The 24,757-nt window shown below is 43.5% G+C and overlaps 2 protein-coding genes across 2 annotated transcripts; one reads left to right on the top strand and one right to left on the bottom strand.

The window, feature by feature from the left end:
* Positions 1 to 13,957: 13,957 nt before the first annotated feature.
* On the bottom strand, positions 13,958 to 19,411 carry LOC106609984 (cytochrome b-c1 complex subunit 2, mitochondrial). Its single transcript, XM_014209073.2, has 14 exons — positions 19,132 to 19,411; positions 18,156 to 18,236; positions 17,522 to 17,671; positions 17,346 to 17,410; positions 17,122 to 17,178; positions 16,562 to 16,686; positions 16,319 to 16,416; positions 16,084 to 16,141; positions 15,870 to 15,965; positions 15,495 to 15,694; positions 15,258 to 15,338; positions 14,931 to 15,004; positions 14,612 to 14,765; positions 13,958 to 14,261 (listed from the first exon to the last, which is right to left on the bottom strand). Exons 1-14 carry the CDS (start codon positions 19,162 to 19,164, stop codon positions 14,178 to 14,180), a joined length of 1,356 nt encoding a protein of 451 aa, XP_014064548.1. The 5' UTR covers positions 19,165 to 19,411; the 3' UTR covers positions 13,958 to 14,177.
* Positions 19,412 to 19,465: 54 nt separating this feature from the next.
* On the top strand, positions 19,466 to 22,576 carry LOC106609990 (NHP2-like protein 1). The gene is made up of 3 exons (XM_014209076.2): positions 19,466 to 19,721; positions 19,873 to 19,993; positions 22,130 to 22,576. Exons 1-3 carry the CDS (start codon positions 19,719 to 19,721, stop codon positions 22,390 to 22,392), a joined length of 387 nt encoding a protein of 128 aa, XP_014064551.1. The 5' UTR covers positions 19,466 to 19,718; the 3' UTR covers positions 22,393 to 22,576.
* The last annotated feature ends 2,181 nt before the right edge of the window (positions 22,577 to 24,757 follow it).

The following is a 24,757-nucleotide window of genomic DNA, read 5'->3' as shown; positions in this document are numbered from 1 at the left end:
GGAGGTGCATCTGCAAAAGCAGAAAGTCGTACACTAATGTGGTTTTCCAACAGCAAGGCTCAGATCAGCATGGCAGTGTTGCCAAGGTTTTCTTTATCATTTCGAGGAAAAAAACGTGTCTCCTACATCTACTCACAAACTGAAATGATATATGTGTACAATATACAATCAATTAGTGAGATAGAGCCTCAATCACCTTGATTCATTCACTGTAGGCTGCACATGATTTGTGGTAAAGTTGGTTCCTGTTTCAGTCACGTCTTTGGGCCAAACAAAAACACCCTAATGATTCGTTGACAATAGAGCCTCCCACAATGCAGGTGATGGCTGCAGGATGAAGTTTGTAAAGAGCAATTGCAGAAACTTAGAGTCGAACATTTTTATATAATGCAAATTGACAAAAGTGATCTGCTCGAACGCACCCTAAATCTCTGACTCATATTTCTGCTATACCAACCAGGTTTCCAACCTTTTTTTGAGCGTGAAGTAGCCTAAATGTCGGATAAAACATGTCATGACAGGCCTGATGGAAACAGAACATTTTTCGGTAAACTATCCAAATGACGACAAAACAAAATACGCTAGACAAGGTGGGATCTTTTTGTCTAGGTAAAATTAATTATGCGAGAAATGTCGTGCACGGAAATATTGATATAATAACCATCATATAGAAGTACATTAGTCATCCCACTACAACTCATCGGGAAAGCATACTGTTTATTAGGATACAGATTAAATAAATTATGATGCGCTTCAGAGGGTGGGGAAAGTGCAACGTGATGAGCTTGATGCTCCTTTCCAATAAATATCGAGGGTCTTATTCTGGTGGCTGCCCTTTGACAAATAAAAATTATCTCGCTCTTTTGTCTATAATAATCTCATAATGTAGGCTGTAGCACACGTGTCAATACCAGAGTGGGCACATTCGCTATATGAAGCAATATTTTTGGGGTGGGAAAACCATCAGTAGAGTTGAAAATATGATGGAAACCAATTTAACTTGTATATTTTATTCGGTGCATGGGTATTTAACCACAAAAGTTATTTTATGTACACTATGTCATCGCACACACAGTATTTTATCTGCAACAAGTCAATTTGATGAAAACATCTCTGGTGGGAAAGTGAGCATATTGTTTTTATGCAGATTTTTGAATATTCGCATGAAATGAAAACCTGTCGCCAATTGGATTGAAACCTAGCTACTGACAACAAAGTACACGTCGACAATGTATGTTTGTAAAACATCGATTTTTAAGATAAAATGTTCATTTAGATTTGTTTATTTCACATCCATTAATTAAATACTAAAATAACGTTAAACTCTCATTTTCAGCTTTCAAAATGTTTTGAATTCGTTTTTCTAAAGCGTTTCATGTCTGGATGTCACTGTTTTGCACTGTTTTTGTCCTGTCTCACGCATACTTTTGACATTCTTTTATGTATTACACTTACAAAAGTCTTGATAATTACAAAATATTTAATCCACCTGTTTAAAAAAAGAGTCAAATAAATGGAAACTATATACATATTAGATGTGCATAAACCATGTGATACTTTTTTTTACCCAAAATAGTCGTCTCTAAGTATTTTGTCATTACCACCATGACAAGCAAATTAGATGATAATAACCTTTTTTCAAAAGTTTGTGTACATGGTTACCATAGATATGAAAAGTGGCAGTGGAGCACATGGGTGTCATGGAGGGGAATTCCAATTTTGATGCCAGGGAATTATAGAAAAATAAATGTAAATATGACTTGAGAAGATAATATTTTTATTGTACCTCATTACCAAATAGGCTATAATTTCATCAAATTATGTTAGATTTTTGAAATTATATTTTAATTATGTGTATTTAGGATACATTGTATGCTAGCTGTTCAACTGGAGTTAGCATGCTAGAATCCCTGCTATTTATGACCAAATATCGTAAAAATGTCATTCCCACCACACCTTATTACCACCACATAATGAACTGTGATGGTAAGGACAGAATCTGGTGGTAATGACAAAATGTATTAGTTCATTCATTTTTACTTACCTTAAGACCTGATAAGACAAACAAATTACATAAATGGTCATGGTTAAGTTAAAATTGAACACTTATTTGCTTATTTATTACATGTTGTATTATGTTAGGATGATCTATTTATGTGACACACTATGGTTATTACTGACTTTAATTATTATTATTTTTTTATTTTTTTAAATAAAATGCCTCCTAAATCAACCAGGGAGAGGACAAGGACATACACTATATATATACAAAAGTATGTGGACACCCCTTGAAATTAGTGGATGAAATTAGTGAATTCGCCGATTTTAGCCACAGCCGTTGCTGAAAGGTGTATAAAATCGAGCACACAGCCGTGCAATCTCTATAGACAAACATTGGCAGTAGAATGGTCCATATTGAAGAGCTCAGTGACTTTCAACGTGGCACCATGATAGGATACTACCTTACCAACAAGTCAGTTCGTCAAATGTCTGCCCTGTTAAAGCTGCCCTGATCAACTGTAAGTGCTGTTATTGTGAAGTGGAAATGTCTAGAAGCAACAACGGCTCATCCGCAAAGTGGTAGGCTACGCAAGCTCACAGAACGTAACTGCCAAATGCTAAAGCGCATAGTTATGTTGTAACACTTACTACCGATTTCCAAACTGCCTCTGGAAGCAACATCAGCAAAATAACTGTTCGTTGGGAGCTTCTTGAAACGGGTTTCCATGGCCGAGCAGCCACACACAAGTATAAGATCACCATGCACAATACCATGCGCCGGCTGGAGTGGTGTAAAGCTAGCCGCCATTGGACTCTGGTGCTGTGGAAACGTGTTCTCTGGCGTTATGAATCACGCTTCACCATCTGGCAGTCTGACGGATGAATCTGGGTTTGGCGGATGTCAGAAGAATGCTACCTGCCCCAATGCAGAGTGCCAACTGTACATTTTGGTGGAGGAGGAATAATGTTCTGGGGCTATTTTTTATGGTTTGGGCTAGGACTGTTAGTTCCAGTGAAGGGAAATGTTAACGCTACAGCATACAATGACATTCTAGATGATTCTGTCCTTCCAACTTTGTGGCAACAGTTTTGGGGAAGGTAATTTCCTGTTTCAGCATGTCAATGCCCCCATGCACAAAGCGAGGTCCATACAGAAATGGTTTGTCGAGATTGGTGTGGAAAAACTTGACTGGCCTGCTCAGAGCCCTGACCTCAACTCCATCGAACACCTTTAGGATGAATTGGAACAAATGGTCTGTTCTATATCTTCAATAAAATGAAACATGTACTACTGTGACATTAAAATGTTTAATGGTATTTTTCATCAGTTGTTTTATATGAAATGTAATTACCACAACGCTAAGTCATTACCATCATGGAACATATTTTTGAGGATAAGGTTTATTCAATTACAATTGATGTTGAGGATTTTTCCCATATGTGAACCTTAAATGCTTGTTCTTAAGATCATTTCAAAAGTAATGTAAAATATTAAGCTGTTGATGTGGTAAATACATGTTTCTGAGAATCATCAAGGCATATGGACATTTAGACATGTCAATGATGTGAATACATGTAATTAAGAAAACTTCCAAATTGTAAAATAAAAGTGAGAAAATACAATTCATGTGAAATATTACATAAAATACCTTAGGCACAGTTTCTGTAATTGTCACGGCCGTCGTAGTGATTGGACCAAAATGCAGCGGGTATGTGAATGCTCATCTTAACTTTATTTGAACACTACACAAAACAAGAAAAACCGAACAACAGCTAGACAGTTTGCAGGCAAACCACAAAAGTGCAAAAACAACTTCCCACAAAAGACAGGTGGAAAAAGGGCTACCTAAGTATGGCTCCCAATCAGCAACAACGATGTACAGCTGTCCCTGATTGAGAGCCATACCAGGCCAACACAAAGAAATACACAACATAGAAAGAACATAGAAATACAAAACATAGAACAATACCCAAAAACCCCGACAACACAAAACAAACACACCCCTGCCACGCCCTGACCAAATAACAATAACAAATAACCCCTTATACTGGTCAGGACGTGACAGTAATTTCCTTTTCAACTAAAATAGCACATTTTATGACGTGGTGGTAATGACATTTCCCCTCGGGTATTTGGGGAAACCGATTTTTAAAAATTATATTCTTAAATAGTATGGTCTCAGCCACTATAAGATCCTGTTCCCAGACAGAGTGAAGAAAATATTCAGATAAATTAAAAGCAGTTTCAAGAGGTTTCATTTTTCAAAACTTTTAACATCCTAAAGTGCCCGTATTTGCAAAACCAACCATAAATAGCTGCATGCAGCCTACTCCCTGTCACACCCTGATAGGTTTCACCTGTCTTTGTGATTGTTTCCGCCCCCCTCCAGGTGTCGCCCATTATCCCCTGTGTATTTATACCAGGGGATAATACCATATTTATAAAAGCCTACCAGCGTTTTTCCTTCTGTTCCTGTCTCTCGATTATTCCTGTTTTCCCGGTGTTGACCTTTTCTAACTGCCCTGAGCCTGCCTGCCGTCCTGTACCTTTGCCCCAGCTATCTGGATTACTGACCTCTGCCTGCCCTTGACCTGTCTTTTGCCTGCCCCTGTTGGATTAATAAACTGTTGTTACTTTGGCATTGTCTGCATCTGGGTCTTACCTGAAACGTGATAGTACAAACTGGCCATGACTGGCCCAGCAGACCCGGGCCAGCTGCGCAACGCCATCTCCTGTCAAGGAGCCACCATCGGTAGGCACGAGGGATTGCTTCAGGGCCTTATGGAGGGGGTCCAAACGTTGAATGAACGCCATGACCGGGCGTTGGACATTTTGTTGGAACAATTCCGTAGGTTGTCTGGGAAGCAGCCTACCACGGTGGTAACCCCACAGCCCCACAGTAACTCAGCTGTTAGCACCCCCTTCTCATCAGTCACTCCACCTTCTCAGGAGACCCGCTTACCTCCCCCGGAACACTTCAATGGAGAGCCGAGCACCTGTCGGATATTTCTAGCTCAGTGTGCCCTCATCTTCAAGCTTCAGCCCTCCTCCTTCCCCTCGGATCGCTCCAAGATAGCCTACCTCATCACGCTGAAGTCTGGCAGGGCTGTCACCTGGTCTACTGCTGTATGGGAACAACAGCCGGCCATATGCATTAGTCTGGAGGGGTTCGTGTGAGAAGTGAAGAAGGTTTTTGATGACCCGTTCTCCGGGAGAGAAGCTGCCCGGAAGCTAATTCCAGCTTCGGCAGGACTCCCACAGTGTGGCAGCCTATGCGGTGGATTTCCACACGTTGGCAGCGGAGAGTGCTTGGAACCTGGAAGCATTGTTCGATATGTTCCTGCACAGTGTCTCGGAGGAGGTTAAGGACGAACTTGCAGCTTGGAAGTTACCTACGGATCTCGATTCCCTCGTTGTGTTGACCATCCATATCGATCGGCAATTACGGGAACGACGGAGGGAGAGGAAATTTGATGTCGCTCGAACGTCCTGGGATTCCACCTTGCCTCCGAGTCGTCCCAGAAGTCCCCGACGGTCCCGTTTCCAAGAGAACCCAAGGCTTCTTGACCTCCTCCGAGAGTCGCAAAAGACAGCCGAGTCACCTCTTCCCGGGCCTATGCAACAAGGCAGTGCTGGGCTGTTGCCAGCGGAACGGCAATACAGGATCAATACGAAGAGTTGTCTGTATTGCGGGACTCTTGGTCATTTTGTGTCCTCTTGTACTTTAAAAGACCAGGCTCACCGGTAGGATCGAGTACTCTGGTGGGCCATATGGAGAACATTTCTGCTTCCCTTGCTCGCACCCCTTTTCATGCCATTCTGCTGTGGGGAAACCAGTCTAAATCTCTCCAGGTCCGCTACCCTGGCTTCCGAGCTGAACATCCCCACTCAGCCCCTCTCCATTCACATAGATTTTAGGGTGCTGGACGGGTGCTTTATAGGCCGGGTGACTCATATTACCACTCCCATCAACCTATGGGTGTCAGGGAATCACAGCGAGACTATTCCATTTCTGCTCATGTCTCCTCAGATTCCCGTGGTTTTGGGATTCTCCTGGCTCCAGCAACACAATCCCCTCATGAAGTGGTCTACGGGTGCCATCATGGGCTGGAGTCCGTTCTGCCACACCCACTGTCTGAAGTCATCGCAACCTTCCCCGGGATGTCTTTCTGTGGGCTCGGAAGGTGCCCCGGACCTCTCTGCTATCCCTGCAGAGTACCAGGACCTCCGGGAGGTGTTCAGCGAGGCCCGGGCCACTTCGTTTCTGCCACACCGACCCTATGACTGCGGGATTGACCTTCTCCCAAACACCGCGCCGCCCCGGGACGTCTGTACTCTCTGTCAGGACCGGAGACCAAGGCTATGGAGACCTACATTGGGAACTCCCTAGCTGCAGGATTTATCCATCCCTCTTCCTCTCCCGCCAGTGCAGGGTTCTTCTTCGTGGAGAAAAAGGACAAGACTCGGCGCTTGTGCATTGACTACCGGGGACTCAATGACATTACTGTTGAGAACCGTTACCCACTACCACTCATTTTCTCGGCCTTCGAGCCGCTCCATGGGGCCACTGTGTTTTCCATGCTGGATCTACGGAATGCCTACCACCTGGTGCAGATACGAGAGGGGGACAAATGGAAGACCGCCTTCAACATGGCCATCGGCCACTACGAGAATCTGGTCATGCCTTTTGGCCTCACCAACGCCCCTGCTGTGTTCCGGGCTCTGCTAAATGATGTTCTCTGCAACATGTTGAACCGGTTCATCTTCATCTACATTGATGACATCCTCATCTTCTCCCACTCCCCCCAAGAACACATGCTCCACATCCGGCAGGTTCTTCAATGTCTTCTGGAGAATCAGCTGTTTGTGAAAGCTGAGAAGTGTGCGTTCCATTACTCCACCATTCCCTTTCTGGGTTACATCATCTCTGCTGGGAGTGTCCAGATGGATCCCAGGAAAGTGAGAGTGGTGGTGGATTGCACCTCAGCCTACGTCCAGGGTGCAGCTGCAACGTTTCCTGTGGTTTGCCAACTTTTATCGGTGATTTATCTCGGGATACAGCACCCTGGCTTCACCCCTGTCTGCATTCACCTCTAAAAAGGTTCAATTTACATGGTCATCTGCCGCTGACCGGGCGTTCCGGGACCTCAAACACCGCTTCACCACTGCTCCCATCTTGGTTCATCCTGACCCTTCCCGTCAGTTTGTAGTGGAGGACGATGCTTCGGATGTCAGAGTGGGGGCTGTCCTGTCCCAACGTTCTGCCCTGGACCTTAAGCTTTGGTGACAAAATGGATGGCACTGTGATAGACTGCATCCAGTTTGCTGAGTAGAGTGTTGGAGGCTATTTTGTAAATGACATCACCGAAGTCGAGGATCGGTAGGATAGTCAGTTTTACGAGGGTATGTTTGGCAGCGTGAGTGAAGGAGGCATTGTTGCGAAATAGGAAGCTGATTCTAGATTTCATTTTGGATTGGAGATGCTTAATGTGAGTCTGGAAGGAGAGTTTACAGTCCAGCCAGACATCTAGGTATTTGTAGTTGTAGTGATGCTAGTCGGACGGGCTGGTGCGGGCAGCGATCGGATGAAGAGCATGCATTTAGTTTTACTAGCGTTTGAGAGCAGTTGGAGGCCATAGAAGGAGTGTTGTATGGCATTGAAGCTTGTTTGGAGATTTGTTAACACAGTGTCCAATGAAGTGCCAGACGTATACAGAATGGTGTCGTCTGCGTAGAGGTGGTTCAAGGAATCACCAGCAGCAAGAGCGACATCATTGATATAAACAGAGGAAAGAGTTGGCCCAAGAATTGAACCCTGTGGTACCCATAGAGACTGCCAGAGGTCCGGACAACAGGCCCTCCGATTTGACACACTGAACTCTATCTGAGAAGTAGTTGGTGAACCAGGCGAGGCAGTCATTTGAGAAACCAAGGCTGTTCAGTCTGCCGATAAGAATATGGTGATTGACCGAGTCGAAAGCCTTGGCCAGGTTGATGAAGACGGCTGCACAGTACTGTCTTTTATCAATGGTTGTTATGATATCGTTTAGTACCTTGAGCGTGGCTGAGGTGCACCCGTGACCAGCTCGGAAAGCGGATAGCGTAGCGGAGAAGGTACGGTGTAACAGTAATAGAGGTTGCAACAATGGCTGCAGATAATTTTAGAAAGAGAGGGTCCAGATTGTCTAGCCCAGCTGATTTGTACGGGTCCAGATTTTGCAGCTCTTTCACAACATCTACTATCTGGATTTGGGTGAAGGAGAAGCTGGGGAGGCTTGGGGAAGTAGCTGCGGGGAGTGCGGAGCTGTTGGCCGGGGTTGGGGTAGCCAGGATGAAAGCATGGCCAGCCGTAGAGAAATGCTTATTGAAATTCTCGATTATCGTGAATTTATCGATGGTGACAGTGTTTCCTAGCCTCAGGGCAGTAAGCAGCTGAGAGGAGGTGCTCTTATTTTCCATGGACTTTACAGTGTCCCAAAACTTTTTGGAGTTAGAGCTACAGGATGCAAGCAGCATGAGTGCATGGTCCCATCCTGCCTGGTGTCAACAGTACAGGCTGGTGGAGCCCATTTGCTCCAAAACATTTCCCAGACCTGCCACTATGCAAATCATATGCCATTAGTAACTCTTACATGTAATCCATATTATTAAAAAAAATACATTTTGAGTGAGCAGAATGTAAAAAAGTATGTTTTATTTTTAGTCACAATGGCCGATGGGAACAAGCATTGCTCTGCCAGTAATACAATTAACAATCATTTACCCCTATTCCCCAGCCTCAGTATGTACACTATACAGTTGAAGTCGGAAGTTTACATACACTTATGTTGGAGTCATTAAAACTCGTTTTTCAACCACTCCACAAATTTCTTGTTAACAAACTATAGTTTTGGCAAGTCGGTTAGGACATCTACTTTGTGCATGACACAAGTAATTTTTCCAACAATTCTTTACAGACAGATTATTTCACTTATAATTCACTGTATCACAATTCCCGTGGGTCAGAAGTTAACATACACTAAGTTGACTGCCTTTAAACAGCTTGGAAAATTCCAGAAAAGGATGCCACGGATTTAGAAGCTTCTGATACGCTAATTGACATCATTTTAGTTAATTGGAGGTGTACCTGTGGATGTATTTCAAGGCCTACCTTCAAACTCAGTGCCTCTTTGCTTGACATCATGGGAAAATCTGAAGAAATCAGCCAAGACCTCAGAAATTTTCTTTTTAGACCTCCACAAGTCTGGTTCATCCTTGGGAGCAATTTTCAAACGCCTGAAGGTACCACGTTCATCTGTACAAACAACAGTACGCAAGTATAAACACCATGGGACCACGCAGCCATCATACTGCTCAGGAAGGAGATGCGTTCTGTCTTCTAGAGATGAACGTATTTTGGTGCGTAAAGTGCAAATCAATCCCAGAACAACAGCAAAGAACCTTGTGAAGATGCTGGAGGAAACAGGTACAAAAGTATCTATTTCCACAGTAAAACGAGTCCTATATCGACATAATCTGAAAGGCCGCTCAGCAAAGAAGAAGCCACTGCTCCAAAACTGCCATAAAAAAGCCAGACTACGGTTTGCAACTGCACATGTGGACAAAGATCAGAATACAGAAGATAGCCCTATTTGGTAAAAGACCAAGTCTATATTATGGCAAGAACAGCTCAAATAAGCAAAGGCAAATGACAGTCCATCATTACTTTAAGACATACAGAAAATGTGAAGAACTTTGAAAGTTTCTTCAAGTGCAGTCGCAAAAAACCATCAAGCGCTATGATGAAACTGGCTCTCATGAGGACTGCCACAGGAAAGGAAGACCCAGAGTTAACTCTGCTGCAAAGGATAATTTCATTAGAGTTACCAGCCTCAGAAATTGCAGCCCAAATAAATGCTTCACAGAGTTCAAGTAAAAGACACATCTCAACATCAACTGTTCAGAGGAGACTGTGTGAATCAGGCCTTCATGGTCGAATTGCTACAAAGAAACCACTACTAAAGGACACGAAGAGACTTGCTTGGGTCAAGAAATACGAGCAATGGAAATTAGACCTTTGGTCTGGAGTCTAAATGTGAGATTTTTGGTTCCAACCGCCGTGTCTTTGTGAGACGTGGTGTGATGAACAGATGATCTCCGCATGTGTATTGCCCACCGTAAATCATGGAAGAGGTGTTATGGTGTCAGGGTGCTTTGCTGGTGACACTGTCTGTGATTTATTTAGAATTCAAGGCACGCTTAACCAGCATGGCTACCACTGCATTCTGCAGCGATACACCATCCCATCTGGTTTGTGTTTAGTGGGACTATCATTTGTTTTTCAACAGGACAATGACGCAACACACATCCAGGCTGTACAAAGGCTATTTTACAAAGAAGGAGAGTGATGGAGTGCTGCATCAGATGACCTGACCTCCACAATCCCCCGACCTCAACAAAATTGAGATGGTTTGGGATGAGTCGGACCGCAGAGTGAAGGAAAAGCAGTCAACAAGTGCTCATCATATGTGGGAACTCCTTCAAGACTGTTGGAAAAGCATTCCAGGTGAAGCTGGTTGAAAGAATGCCAAGAGTGTGCAAAGCTGTCATCAAGGCAAAGGGTGGCTATTTAAAGAATGTCAAATATAAAATATATTTTGATTTGATTAACACTTTTTTGGTTCCATATGTGTTATTTCAAAGTTTTGATGTCTTTACTTTATTTCTACAATGTAGAAAATAGTAAAAATAACGAACAACCATTGAATGAGTAGGTGTTCTAAAACTTTTGACAGGTAATGTATGTACCTCAGCCCACTTACCAACACACCTAAACCCAATTACCCACACACCCCAGTCCAATGCCCTAACCCCCAACACCCACATGCCAATACCCTAATATTGATTCAATCAAGTCCTGATACACCCATATCCTAGCCCTATAAGCCCTAAAGTCCCAATACACCCATTTCCTAGCCCTAATGTCCTACTACACCCATACCCTAGCCCTATAAAGCCCTATTTGTTACCCATATCAAATCAAATCAAATGTATTTATATAGCCCTTCGTACATCAGCTGATATCTCAAAGTGCTGTACAGAAACCCAGCCTAAAACCCCAAACAGCAAGCAAAGCATGTGAAAGAAGCACGGTGGCTAGGAAAATCTCCCTAGGAAAAACTCCCTAGAAAGGCCAAAAACCTAGGAAGAAACCTAGAGAGGAACCAGGCTATGAGGGGTGGCCAGTCCTCTTCTGGCTGTGCAGGGTGGATATTATAACAGAACATGGTCAAGATACCCATAGAATCCAGTTCCATCTCAGCCGTTACCCCGTTTTTCAACACCTCTATTCTCCCAAGCCACCAACATTTACCTATATACAACTATCCCCTGCACACCCAACCTTGCTAGTTTCTTGTCTTAGTCCTGTGACGTCTGACCTGTGTACCTTAACCAATTCACAGATAAAATCATAGAACAGTGGTATCACTCATGTGCCTCAGGCTCATTCACTTTCTTTCTACCACAAACTTGTTACCAGAAAGCGGTGTTGTAGTACTCGAGTCAAGGACTCGGACTTCACTGTGACAACCCTCCCACTCTGTCTGCCGAATTATTTATCTTTGCTCTTGTTTTCCTTAATAGGATGTCGGTAGGCGTAGCCGGGAGGGTCAGTGAAATGGGACAAACCTGGGCTTGGGTGTGTCCCGGGGATAAATACACCTTCCCCCCATACATCGAGGAGACTCTCTCCACACAGACACACTCCTGTTTTTGGTTGTGGCATTTTGGGGCTTCTTTGTGTTTGTTTTGGCACCTCAACACCCCTCATTATCACCATCTATGCACGCATCCACTCACTTACACTACTGACTACACACACCATTGTAACTTGGATATAGTTGACATTATTTAATAAATATGTTTGATTTCTTTACCGGGCTATGACCCGGTTCGAAACTACTCTGATTCAAGTTACGGTTTTTGTGACTCGACTCTAACTCTGACTCGACAGACTGAGTCTTTCTCTCTTGCATGATTCAATATGCTAGCTACAACAGCAAATGTTACATAGCTACTGTATTTAGCAGTCTAGCCTTACTTAGCTTTTTACCTTACTAAATATAGTTTCAAAGATTATTGGGCCTCAGCTTTTAGCACTGCCAAGTGACTTGGGACTCAACTTGGAGCTGAGGTTTAGTGCCTTGACTACATCACTGCAGGAAAGGATTTGAAGGGACAATTGACATCCATTCAGACCCATTACCTGTATTAGCCTGGTACATCTTATTACTCAAATAAATCAGGTAAATTCATGGGTATAAAGCTTAATACTCATAAAACAGGTTTACCCTCATGTCCAAGCCTCAACATTCATACAAACCAGGCTTTCAAACCTGCACTTCTGCCGTAATATACCCATGCGAACCTGGTTTACACCTGTGGCTGTGTACAATACGTTGATAAAAACAGGTCTGCCCTTGTAACTATTTAGTAAAACTCACATAAACCAGGTCTACACTTGTGCAAGAGACACTGAACAAAACTACTGACATTAAGTATATACGTTATTACACTAACTGAGTTTAAGGGTCTATACATTGCCAATTCCCCCTGAAATAACCAAATTAAATGTTTTAGTCAAAATCACTGATTTAAGCATATGTAAAGGCTAATGGTCATGGTAAAATCATCTGTAAGATCATCTTGATAAAGTATACTCATAACCCAAATGAACTTCAATCTACTGAAAAAAGAATATGCTATGATTAAATATATACATTAACATAGACCCACTGTATTGTCCTCCAAAAGTATGTGGACACCCCTTCAAATGAGTGGATTCCGCTATTCCTGCCACACCCGTTGCTGACAGGTGTATAAAATGGAGCACACAGCCATGCAATCACCATAGACAAACATTGGCAGTAGAATGGCCTTACTGAAGAGCTCAATGACTTTCAACGTGGCACCATCATAGAATGCCACATTTCTAACAAATCAGTTCTTCAAATTTCTGCCCTGCTAGAGCTGTTCCGGTCAATTGTAAGTGCTGTTATTGTGGAAACGTCTAGGAGCAACAACAGATCAGCCGCAAAGTGGTAAGCCACACAAGCTCACAGAACAGGACCTCGTAGCATGTAAAAATTGTCTGTCCTCGGTTGCAACACTCAGAGTTCAAAACTGCCTCTGGAAGCAACGTTGGCACAATAACTGTTTGTTGGGAGCTTCATGAAATGGGTTTACATGGCCGAGCAACCGCACAAGCATACCTGGAGTGGTATAAAGCTTGCCGCCACTGGACTTTGGAGCAGTGGAAACGTTCTCTGGAGTGATGAATCACGCTTCACCATCAGTTTGAAGAAGGCCTTTTCCTGTTTCAGCATGACAAAGCCTCTGTGCACAAAGCGAGGTCCATACAGAAATGGTTTGTTGAGATCAGTGTGGAAGAACCCGACTAGCATGCACAGAGCCCTGACCTCAACCCCATCTTACACCTTTGGGATGAATTGGAACACAGACTGCGAGCCAGGCCTAATCGCCCAACCTAACTAATGCTCGTGGCTGAATGGAAGCAAATCACCACAACAATGTTCCAACATCTAATGGAAAGCCTTCCCAGAAGAGTAGAGGTTGTTATAGCAGCAAAGGGGGGGGGACCAACTCCATATTATTGCCCATAGTTTTGGAATGAGATGTTTGATGAGCAGGTGTCCACATACTTTTGGTCACGTAGTATTGCTTTTCTCATTGGAAAACACTTGTATTTCCGGGAAAAAAATAACATAATCCAACACTTTTTCATGAAAGCGACATGTACAGACATTTTTGGTCCGAACAGATTAGGAGAAATATAATTTCACACTATTGGACAATGCAGCAAAACTTTTTCATGGATCATAAGGTTTCATTTACTATCACCTGGTAAGACATTAGGTCTATTTACAAGAGGAAAAAAACGACTTATTCCACATGTAAGGTAGATATTCTTTATTCATTAATTTACATGAGCTATACAGTTCAATATCCACATAAAAATAGCAACAACTATAAATATTGGCGGTTGGTGTGATTCCAACATAACTTCCTCAAAAGAACAATGACACAATTAGGATAATGACTGTTTCAGTTTGTTTGAATGGACAGAGGGCTTTGTTGTGACTTAAAATCACAGGTGAAATACAGTTGAAAGGCTTTAGATCTCGTCAACGAAGGGCGTCTTGATGAGGTTTCCACTGGAAGCCATGGACTTCTTACCCGACACAAACTTATTTGCAGCCTGAGAGAACAAAGAAAACACATAAAATTTGACATTTTATCCACAGCGACTTACATACATTTTTCCTGTACTGGTCCCCCATGGGAATCGAACCCAGAACCCTGGCATTGCAAGCACCATGCTCTATCAACTGAGCCACACGGGACCATCTAAGCAGAAAAACTAACAAACAAGGAAAACACTCCTAATGTACTGTACAAGTCGAGAGTGAGCTGCAGCAAAGACTAATATAGAAATATATTAACTTCCACTTGAATTTTCACTTAGTCATGCATTGATGTCAATTGAAGACTAAGTGAAAATTCAACTTAAGTGGAAGATAATATTCACCCCAAAGTGAATAAACTTACGTTGGCGACATCAGTTGCGGAGACGGAGTCGATCTTCTGTGCGATGGCCTCGGGGGAGTGGTAGACCCCTCCGGACAGAGCCTGTGAACCCATTGCGTCTAACAAACCCTCTGAGCTCTCCAACGACATCAGGTACTCAGCCTTCAGCTGGGTCCTACAAAAACAGATACACCTTAAGACAACATCTTCAAAGTCCCTTCCATTGCAATACTTTTCTTGATTTTATCTACTCAAATTCTATATTCAAGTTTCTAAGTCTGTGTGTGTGTGTGTGTGTGTGTGTGTGTGTGTGTGTGTGTGTGTGTGTGTGTTAGCTTACTTGGCGCGGGTCAGGTCAGCTTCTGAGACTCCTCCTGTAACAGCCTTCACCTGGCTAATAGCTGCCTTGATCACCTGGATAGGAGGACAGTGATAGGTCAATCGATTAATCAATGGGAGGTCAAAGTTCATCTTCATTATGATCTTTCCTCATCCTAAATGAATGATCTTACATTCCATTCTATGTAAAAGCAACTATCCCTCACAGGGTGCATAGGACTAATTAGTAACAGCTTCAGAAAGCTGTTGTGAAGAGGTTCAATGAATCTTTATAAATTCTTATACAAATGTATGTTATCAGTGGAAATGTAAGAGACATCATACTCACGTCACCAGCTGCTGCAGACTGGGAGATGGTGTAGACTCCAAACAGGCCAGAGTCAGAGTAGTTGGAATTGAAAGCAGAGGCCTAAAAGGAGGGGACACCAGAGGAGAATGACTGCATGACAGAAATCTATTCTGCACAAAACTCTTCTACCCAAAGATTCCTCCACATACTGCATTTCCCTCTTGTAGAATGCCCAGCTATAAAAACACAATCTGATCTGCTGATTATGTCACTCACGTCGAAGGGTTCTGCAGTAGCCTTAGCGACACCCTGGAAGAGTTTGGAGGTGGAGTTGGAGCCTCTCTTGATGTGTGGCCCCGCCCCCAGGACGTGCTGTAGTACAGAGAAAACCACAGCCTCGTCGGTGCCCACCGCCGCCCCCTCAGACACCACCACAGAGTGCACCAGGCTGGACCCGTTCTGCACCCGCACCTCGCCTAGAGAAAAAAGAAAGGGAGAGAGATAGACGCAGGGATAGAAAGAAAGAGAAGCAGGGAGAAACCTCATTAGAATTCAGGGAATTTCCCAGGAAAAGGACATTTAATGCATGGGGAGCCAACCCTCTTCTAGCAGACAGTGGTCATCTCAGCCCCTCTGGAATAAGGGTCTTACCACCGCGGTACTGAGCCTTTGTCCCAGCGGTGCCCATCCCACTGCGGATGTTGAGGAACTGCTCTCCCACCTGCTTCAGAACATTGTGGTCCACACCTGAACAGACAGAATGTATATGAGAACACAATATCCTTTTCAAAATTCTCTTAACACACATGACCATCAAGTCATTTGATTAAAAATGTTTTATTAGAAATACACATTAAACACTTACCAAGCCCAACCAGAGCCATTCTAGCACTTGTGAAATTGTTCTGGATAAAATTGTGCATCTGGAGAGAAACATCAGAGGGTTAATGAAATATTCAACCGTAGTGCTGCACTTCCTGAAGTAGTACAACCCTGCATGTTCATCTGGAGAGGAAGATGAACACCCATAGCATTAGCCCAAACAAATTAATAGTGCTGTACAGTAGAACATGCTGGGACCGGGATGTTGAGTGTCTTACATGGTCAGCGTCGACATGGCCAACCATGTAGTCTGGGCAGTAGAGGGAGTTGGACAGGGCATTCTTGTAAGCAGCTCCATGTAGACCCTCAATCACACCTGAGGAACAGATCCACAACATGCTTCAGCCGCAGTGTGATGGTGACAATTTGCAATCTTTTAACATGTAGCATTATACTATTATCTAGAGATGTTAACAGAAAGCGCATTCAAATAATCAAACAACCACAGTGTGTGTTCTCACCCATCTGGGGGGTCTGCGCGGCTAGGGCCTTGTCCATCTTGACCCTGGGGGTGAGGTCTGACACCTCCCACGGCCTGAACTCTGGGGCTGTGGTCACATTGATCAGATACTCCATCACCGTGTCACTGCATTAGACAACACAGAAATTAGAATGACAGCAATTTATTTGGTATTTTATATTGTGTTACTGCTATTGTCACAGCCCTACTATGCGTACACAAACAGATCTGAATATGGTGAATAAATTGCTGTCATTCTTTGTGTACACATAGTAGGGCTGTGACAATACCAGTGTAGCAGTATAAAAGACCAAAAACACTTTTTGGTCTTTTAAAAAACCTGCTGTATGTAAAATATTGTGTGATATAGCTGGGAAAATAAATACATGTGACTCTGGATGATGACAACAATGATATTTGTTTCCAACATTAGGTCTGTTTTCATAAAGAAGTTAAATCCACTTTGTGTTTTGTTTCCCTGCCACGACACTAAGGAGCATCGTGATACTGGTATGGTCCCAGCCATAATACATAGGTCCTCTTTAAGCAAGCAGCACTTACATGTGGTCTCTGAGACAGTCAACCGAGTAGATCATGTTCTCTCTGGATGACGTCACGCTGCATAGAAAACACAAAGATAAACACTATGTCATCCATGACAGTGGTACAGTCAGTCAGAAAATATGTTAAGTATCCCAAACAATAGAAATCAAAGATGTGTCTAGTTGTCTTTCGGCTCTTGTGAGGATGTAAACACTCATTCACAGGCTCTGCAGACTACTGACCCTAGACTGCCTCCCACTGCCTCCACACCACGACAGATCCTGAAGGCTGAAGCACCTTTGGTAGTCTAGAAAAGAGCACCAGAGATTGGGATTAACCACATCACTAGTTCCTACACAGTATTGAGTATGTTGAAGCTCCTGTCTACATCATGTTGATGAACCAGAACCAGGCGTACCAGGTTGGCAGCCAGACGGAGCAGGTGGGTGACTCCCTGGTTCTCCGGGGACTCATAGCGACAGCCAGCTTTCACAAACACACCGATCCTGGAAGCTGGGGAGTAGTTGTCCAACGAGGCTATCATCAGACCGCTGGGCAGTTTGGTCACCTGCAAGAGAAATATCAGTTAGCATCACACCTTGGTGTGTTTTATGCATTTAAGATGTCAGAAAATGTTAACAGAGCAGTGTAGTATAACATATTTTAGCTCCAACTTCTGTTATGGCATGTCCACATACAAGGCAACAAATGGGTGGGAAGCAAAGCATCAAATCCCAAACACCTTTTAACCTAGTTTTACTTCAACTATTACAAATGTAATCAGCATGAAATTTGATTGGGAGTTTGTAACACTACAGAGATATTCTATGTCGAATAATATCTCAAAGGTCCATGTAAACACACAGGAGATAGAGCTGGGCAGAGGACACAATCTCCACCCCCTAAATCACCACATACATGGACATCCTGGTATTAATAGGCAGCCCCTGTGGAGACCTTGATGCCTGACAGAGGCTGAGTCAAGGGCTGCTCTGTTCGGGTAGCCGCATAGTAGCGTCTGAGGAGAGAGAGACATGTCAACACCCACTGACCTGCACCTCCTGCGGCTGAAACTTTACGTGCTCCGCGGAGACATCCAATTTACGGGCAGCCTGGGCTGCGTAAAGCCTTGTCTGTAATGCAGAAAAGATACAAGGTGACTTCATATCCTACTAGGGTGTTATGGTGGGTCTGGACTCTGGATAGAGAGAACCTATGTGATTATTAAGAATCATAGACAGAGAACGATGGTTGAATGCTGGCTGGACAGATGTGGATGGACCTTATGGGGGCACACTGGCATAATAATATTCAAATGTTGTAATGTTTAATAAAAAAGGCACATTCTGTAGGTTCTGTTTCCATTCAACGGTGCAGCCCGGCCACTCATTTGTTTTTGGAGGATTGAGGAGGAGAGTCATGGCAAGTGCTAAATCAAAGAATAGAACTATGCACGATGTTGGCGCAGGATGAAGCTTGAGCAAGGATACACTTGGTTGTAACGTTATGTCCTGATGAATTGACCCAAGACAGTGCGTGCCAGCTATTTGCATTATAGTACACGGTCGAGGGCACATGACCATCGTCTATGAACTACATTTAACTTTAGATGGAGAATCAAAAGGCTTGTCGACACATCCAACGGCTGTTAAACAGGAAGTGAGACAGATCAACAACTGAACCGTTATCCTCTGCATGATCATGATCTGATCTTTTGATTGGTCAGACCGATAGACGAATTTGACAACACGTTGACAGCAGGGAAAGAGTAGATGTCTTCTTCTAATATTGAACCACAACGTTTAACCCACTGCCAAACGTTGAGGCTGGGTTCATCATCAGCAGGCCAAGTATCTAACTGGTCGTGCTAATGTTAGCTGGCGACCTCGCTAGCATGCTAGCTAGTGCCATCATCACACAGCTTGTAGAGCAGGCACCTTTCTCGCCAAACAATCTCTTAGTACTATCGGAAACTATCGGAAACCAAAACCCGTCTCCGACTTATGACAATGTTAAAGGAGTTCTTACCGACAGCTTACTTATTTCCCGAATCCCCTTCATCTCCCCTCTATCCTTCAGCCAGGACGATTAAATATGGCTGACCTAAGAAGTCCTACCCAGAGTTCCCAGCGCGACACATTTTTCCTCGATTTTTTTGTTGTGCACTAACGAATGCTGTTGATGCACTAAAGAACTCTTTATCTGTTCTGCAGGGTTCTACAAATGTTTTCCACATTTCGTGAAAATGCACAACTTGCATATTTAATTACATTGAAAATAACTGTGGCTACTGGCTGCGGAAACAAAACCAAAGCAAAAAGAATATGGGAGGGACAATTTGGGCTCAAACAACGCACTTCCTGTCCAGTTCAGCGGGCAGAGCCCTCGTATACGCATGCGTTCCACACTCAATCTCACACACGTGTTGTTACCACTGTGCTATTAATGTTACAAAGTAGTTGCATGTAGAAGTTCCTCGAGCTTTTGAGAACTCAAACGGACGTATCAACAGAAATAATTATTTTTGGATTTCCCGAAACCTCAATCGCAGGCGATATAGTCCTCCGTGAAGCGTTCGCCGAGAGGACAAATATCAGAAATAAACAAAAGTAATCATGGTGAGTGTTTGAATAAACTGCTTCGGTTAGCATTGCTAACTAACGTAAGCTGGATACCGGTAGTATCGTAGCTAGTTAATTGATAAGGATAGCGTTGTTTCGTTCTCTGCTAGTCAGTTTCCACATCTAACTGTTTTGTGTTTTTTTTCAGACTGAAGCCGAAGTGAATCCCAAGGCCTACCCCCTGGCCGACGCCACACTGTCCAAAACCATCCTGGACCTCGTTCAGCAAGCCTCCAACTACAAACAGTTGAGGAAAGGGGCCAATGAGGGTGAGGGAATCTGACACAATGAGTAATACCAAATGTGTAATATATCGATAAAATGTACCCTATCCTTTCTGCGAGAAGTATTATACTAACTTCCAAGACATCTGGCTCTATGGTACAGGCAAGCTGGTCTCATAGACTAGAGGTAACACAGTACACGAAAATATGTATATGTTACGTTTAGTATGGTTATGTAAGACCCGTTACTTAAAGCAACATTTCAAAGGAGGGTGGATGGGTGGGCACAACGTGAAAGTCCAGCTTGTTATACCTTAAGTTATTTTGAGTTTTACATTGTTATTGATTACTGCATTGTTGGGTTTAGAACTTGCATGAAAGGCATGCCACTGTACTTGTGCATGTGACATTTGAAACTTGAAACAACCCAAAGATTGTGCGTTTGAATCGCATCGCTGACAACTTTAGGTATTTAGCAACTACTTACTACCATTTTAGCTACTTTGCAACTACTTAGCATGATGGCTAACCCTAACCTAGCCCTTGATCATGACTCTAGGGGAGAGTTTTGTTAATAGCCGTGACGCTCAGGTCTGAACATTAACACGCATCACTTGTGGGATGGTTTTGGAAGCATAAGGACCTTATCTTAAATATTGTCTGGAAAATAAAATGATAAATTAATGCACACCTATTTATAGGGTTAGAGTTCCCACTCTGCCATATTTCAATTGTATTTATTTTATTTAACCTTTATTTAACTAGGCAAGTCAGTTAAGAACAAACTCTTATTTAAATTGACGGCCTAGGAACAGTGGGTTAACTGCCTTGTTCAGGGGCAGAACGACAAAGTTTTACCTTGTCAGCTCGGGGATTTGATCTAGCAACATTTCGGTCCAACGCTCTAACCACTAGGCTACCTGCCGCCACTAGGCTACCTGCCGCCACTAGGCTACGTTGCAGCACTTGTTTACGGAAAACAGACAGCACCTAGTCAACTCCATATTCAAATTCGCTATCTGTGTCTCCGAACACCTGTGTAAATGGAAGATGGACAACTTTTCTGGGGGGGGGGCGGCGACACAAACTACTGTCGGCTGCAACTGTTAAAGCGGTGTACAGTAATTATGTATTTAGCGTTTGTGAAATTATTTTGGTGTGATATGAAAGAGGATGTATATTTCTAGAACCGTACAGTAATTGAGAACAGATTAACGTTTAGATGGAGTATTTGGCTGTTTTGGCTTCCAGAGCCAATTCGCCCTTTAAACTGAAAATGTAAGATCCTTGGACTAAAAGCTTCCGCATGCTTCGGTTCGGCTGGCACCTAGGCAAACTCAGTTATGTGAACTGAACGAGTGTGCTTGCATATCTTCAACTTTTGCTATAACTGAGTGACAATGGTACTGTTTGTCCATCTTGAGATGCCTTAGCCAGTATACACTTCCTCAAAATGGAATTAATCTAAACTCAAATCTTCATTCATTTTGACATTTTTCGCAGAGATCTTGGTCATATAATTTTACATCAAACTAAGGTGTTTGGTGCAGTATTTCTCAAGCTAGACTTGTTTATATGCAAATGTTATATCGCTAAATAACAACACTTCATTGACGAATCCCTACTGTTGACCAATCACCGACGACTGGGTATAGACTTCCAAACTTCTTGCTGGAAGCCAAAACAAACACATTTTACGAAATATTGTCATGTGCACAAACTGTTATGAACTGTTTCAGATGGGAAGGCCTTAAGGATTACCGTGCTCTCCTTTAGTCCAGTACTGGGTTAACTCTAACCTAACTCCTAGCCTTAACCAAAACAGTTACCCTTAGTCTGGCTGTTAGCCACAACTAATTGGAATTTATAACATACGCATTACAAATCCGTAATATATCGTATGAAATGGATGGACATCCACAAATTAATACATACCATACCAACGTAGCATATCAAACTAATTTAAGTGTCCCAGATTTTAGTTTACTATGCTGCGTCTACCCCTGAATCCAGGTTGGCACAGGAGGTTGTGTGCTTGGTCTCAGACCACTGATTAGATGTTTCAAATCCTGCTCCGATTACGACCGTAATCACTACACGTTATCTATGGGGGTCTCATTCTGCACTATAATCTATCAAAGACATGTCATTAATCCTTGAATCTTGTCTACCCTCTTCCAGCCACCAAGACATTGAACCGTGGTATCTCCGAGTTCATTGTGATGGCTGCTGATGCTGAGCCACTGGAGATCATCCTCCACCTGCCACTGCTCTGCGAGGACAAGAATGTCCCCTACGTGTTTGTGCGCTCCAAGCAGGCCCTGGGGCGCGCCTGTGGGGTCTCCCGCCCGGTCATTGCCACCTCGGTCACCATCAAGGAGGGTTCTCAGCTGAAGCCCCAGATCCAGTCTACCCAGATGGCCATTGAGAGACTGCTGGTCTGATCTGATCTGGTTACCTCTCTGCTCTGTTTGTATTGGATAGTCTGAGAGACTATATCAGGGAGATGGATTGTTTTGTCTTTGGAAGAGACATTTTGTGTACATGTATCTATTTTACTTTTGTCAGGGACATGCAAAGAAAATTATTCATGTCCATGTGCTATGACATAAACATGAGTTTCTTTTGCTTAATGTGTTCTTCCATTGTGTCAGACTAGTACAGTATAATACTGTATGCAACAGAATGGTTGAGAACGTGAGATGGAGGGATGAACCAACTAGAGGATACTTTGTCTTAGGGGTCCCTCAAACTGTCTTGGCAGAATTTAAATGTGCCCCTTATAGTCTGTAGAGCGTTTTTACGCAACCATTTGTTGTCTTGAACGCAGCCTCGAAGCAGGAATCAGTTTACAGTGAGATTATCACCAACGTGAGAGTCCAAAAGATAAATGTAAACTGTCTGCACCCTTGTTGAGCAAATGTTTTGGCCACCGTGGCTGAGCCACTTATTATTATACAGCACGGAGGTTTAAGGATTGTTACGTTGCTTTGAAGTAGCATGGGAAGTTCTCCAAATGGGACAGCGCAGAAGTGATCCAGCCCGTTCGTAGTAAGGTCCTGTTAAAAATAACATTCCTGTTCCAGCCACAGAGTGCATGCAAACACTTACTTGCTATGTCAACTTTTCTAATGTTGGAATGTTTGATGCTGGGCATAAGGCCCTCAATCACTTCACAGAAACCTGTAAGAGGTACCATGGTGATTCAGCGTTTCTGAATGGGTTACAGACCCACTGGTATTGTAGCTACGTACCTACCTCCAGACATAATGGGTTCTGGTTAGAAATATCTTGTGGATCATGAGACAATATGGAAGGCCAGAGGGATCACATTGGATTTGTGCATCTCCTACAGATGTGTGTGGAGGAGGAAAGAGTTTTACCCAGTCCGCCCAGGGTCCTGTTACACTGTCGGTTAGTGAAGGGGGGCAGACGTCAGTCACCGACAGGCCAGTGAACCAGTGGGTAAAGGCAGGTGAGGAGACTGACTGAAAACAGTACTATGCCTTGACTTAAGATGTGTGAAAATATAGAACGCAACATGTCACGTGTTTTCATGAGCTGAAATAAAGGATCCCAGAAATTACACAACCCATAATGTCAAAGCACAAACAGGTTTTTAGAAATGTTTGCTAATTTATAAAAAATTAGACCCTTTACTCAGTATTTTGAAGCACCTTTGGCAGCGATTACAGCCTCATCATTTTGGGTATTTTTTTTAACAAGGCAAGTCCGTTAAATTCTTATTTACAATGACAGCCTCCCAAAAAGCCTCCTGCGGGGACGGGGGATTAAAAATATAGGACAACACGGTAGCAGCACAAAACATTGGGCACAGACAACAGCACAAAGGGCAAGGTAGAGACAATGACACTACACGTTTGGTGCACCTGTATTTGGGGAGTTTCTCCCATTCTTCTCTACAGAGCCTCTCAAGCTCTGTCAGTTTGGATGGAGAGCGTCGCTGCACAGCTATTTTCAGAGCTCTCCAGAGATGTTCAAGTCCAGGCTCTGGCTGGGCCACTCAACATTCAGAGACTTGTCCCATTGCCACTCCTGCATTGTCTTGGCTGTGTGCTTAGGGTCATTGTCCTGTTGGAAAGTGAACCGTCGCCCCAGTCTGAGCGCTCTGGAGCAGGTTTTCATCAAGGATCTTTCCCTCGATCCTGACTAGTCTCCCAGTCCCTGCCGCCGAAAAACATCCCAACAGCATGATGCTGCCACCACCATGCTTCACTGTAGGGATGGCGCCAGGTTTCCTCAATGTGACACTTGGCATTCAGGCCAAGGAGTTCAATCTTGATTTCATCAGACAAGAGAGTCCTTTAGGCAAACTTCCAAGTGAACTGTCATGTACCTTTTACTGAGGAGTGGCTTCCATCTGGCCACTCTACAATGAAGGGTGGATTGGTGCAGAGATGGTTGTCATTTTGTAAGATTCTCCCATCACCACAGAGGAACTTCGTGGCCATCGGGTTCTTGGGCACCGCCCTGACCAAAGCTCAGTTTGGCCGGGCAGCTAGCTCTAGGAAGAGTCTTGGTGGTTCCAAACTTCTTCCATTTAAGAATGAGGCCACTGTGTTCTTGGGGACCGTCAATGCTGCAGAATTTTTGTTGGTACTCTTCCCCAGATCAGTGCTGTGACACACTCCTGTCTCAGAGTTCTATAGACATTTCCTTCAACCTCAGATTGGTTTTTGCTCTGACATGCACTGTTAACTTTGGGACCTTAAATAGACAGGTGTGTGCGCCTTTCCAAATCATGTCCAATCAATTGAATTTACCACAGGTGGACTCCAATCAAGTTGT

The sequence above is a fragment of the Salmo salar genome, chromosome ssa01 (genome assembly GCF_905237065.1).
Source record: "Salmo salar chromosome ssa01, Ssal_v3.1, whole genome shotgun sequence".
Lineage (NCBI taxonomy): Eukaryota > Metazoa > Chordata > Actinopteri > Salmoniformes > Salmonidae > Salmo > Salmo salar.
The sequence above is the reverse complement of the archived record's forward strand: the minus strand, read 5'-3'. Positions and strand labels throughout refer to the sequence as shown.

Coding starts and splice junctions, on each gene's coding strand:
- LOC106609984 (XM_014209073.2), bottom strand. CDS start 19,164: ATGAAGGGGATTCGGGAAATAAGTAAGCTGTCG. Junction 18,237..19,131: donor GGGAAATAAGTAAGCTGTCG/GTAAGAACTCCT, acceptor TCTGCATTACAG/ACAAGGCTTTACGCAGCCCA. Junction 17,411..17,521: donor TCCGTCTGGCTGCCAACCTG/GTACGCCTGGTT, acceptor GCTCTTTTCTAG/ACTACCAAAGGTGCTTCAGC.
- LOC106609990 (XM_014209076.2), top strand. Junction 19,994..22,129: donor GAGGAAAGGGGCCAATGAGG/GTGAGGGAATCT, acceptor ACCCTCTTCCAG/CCACCAAGACATTGAACCGT.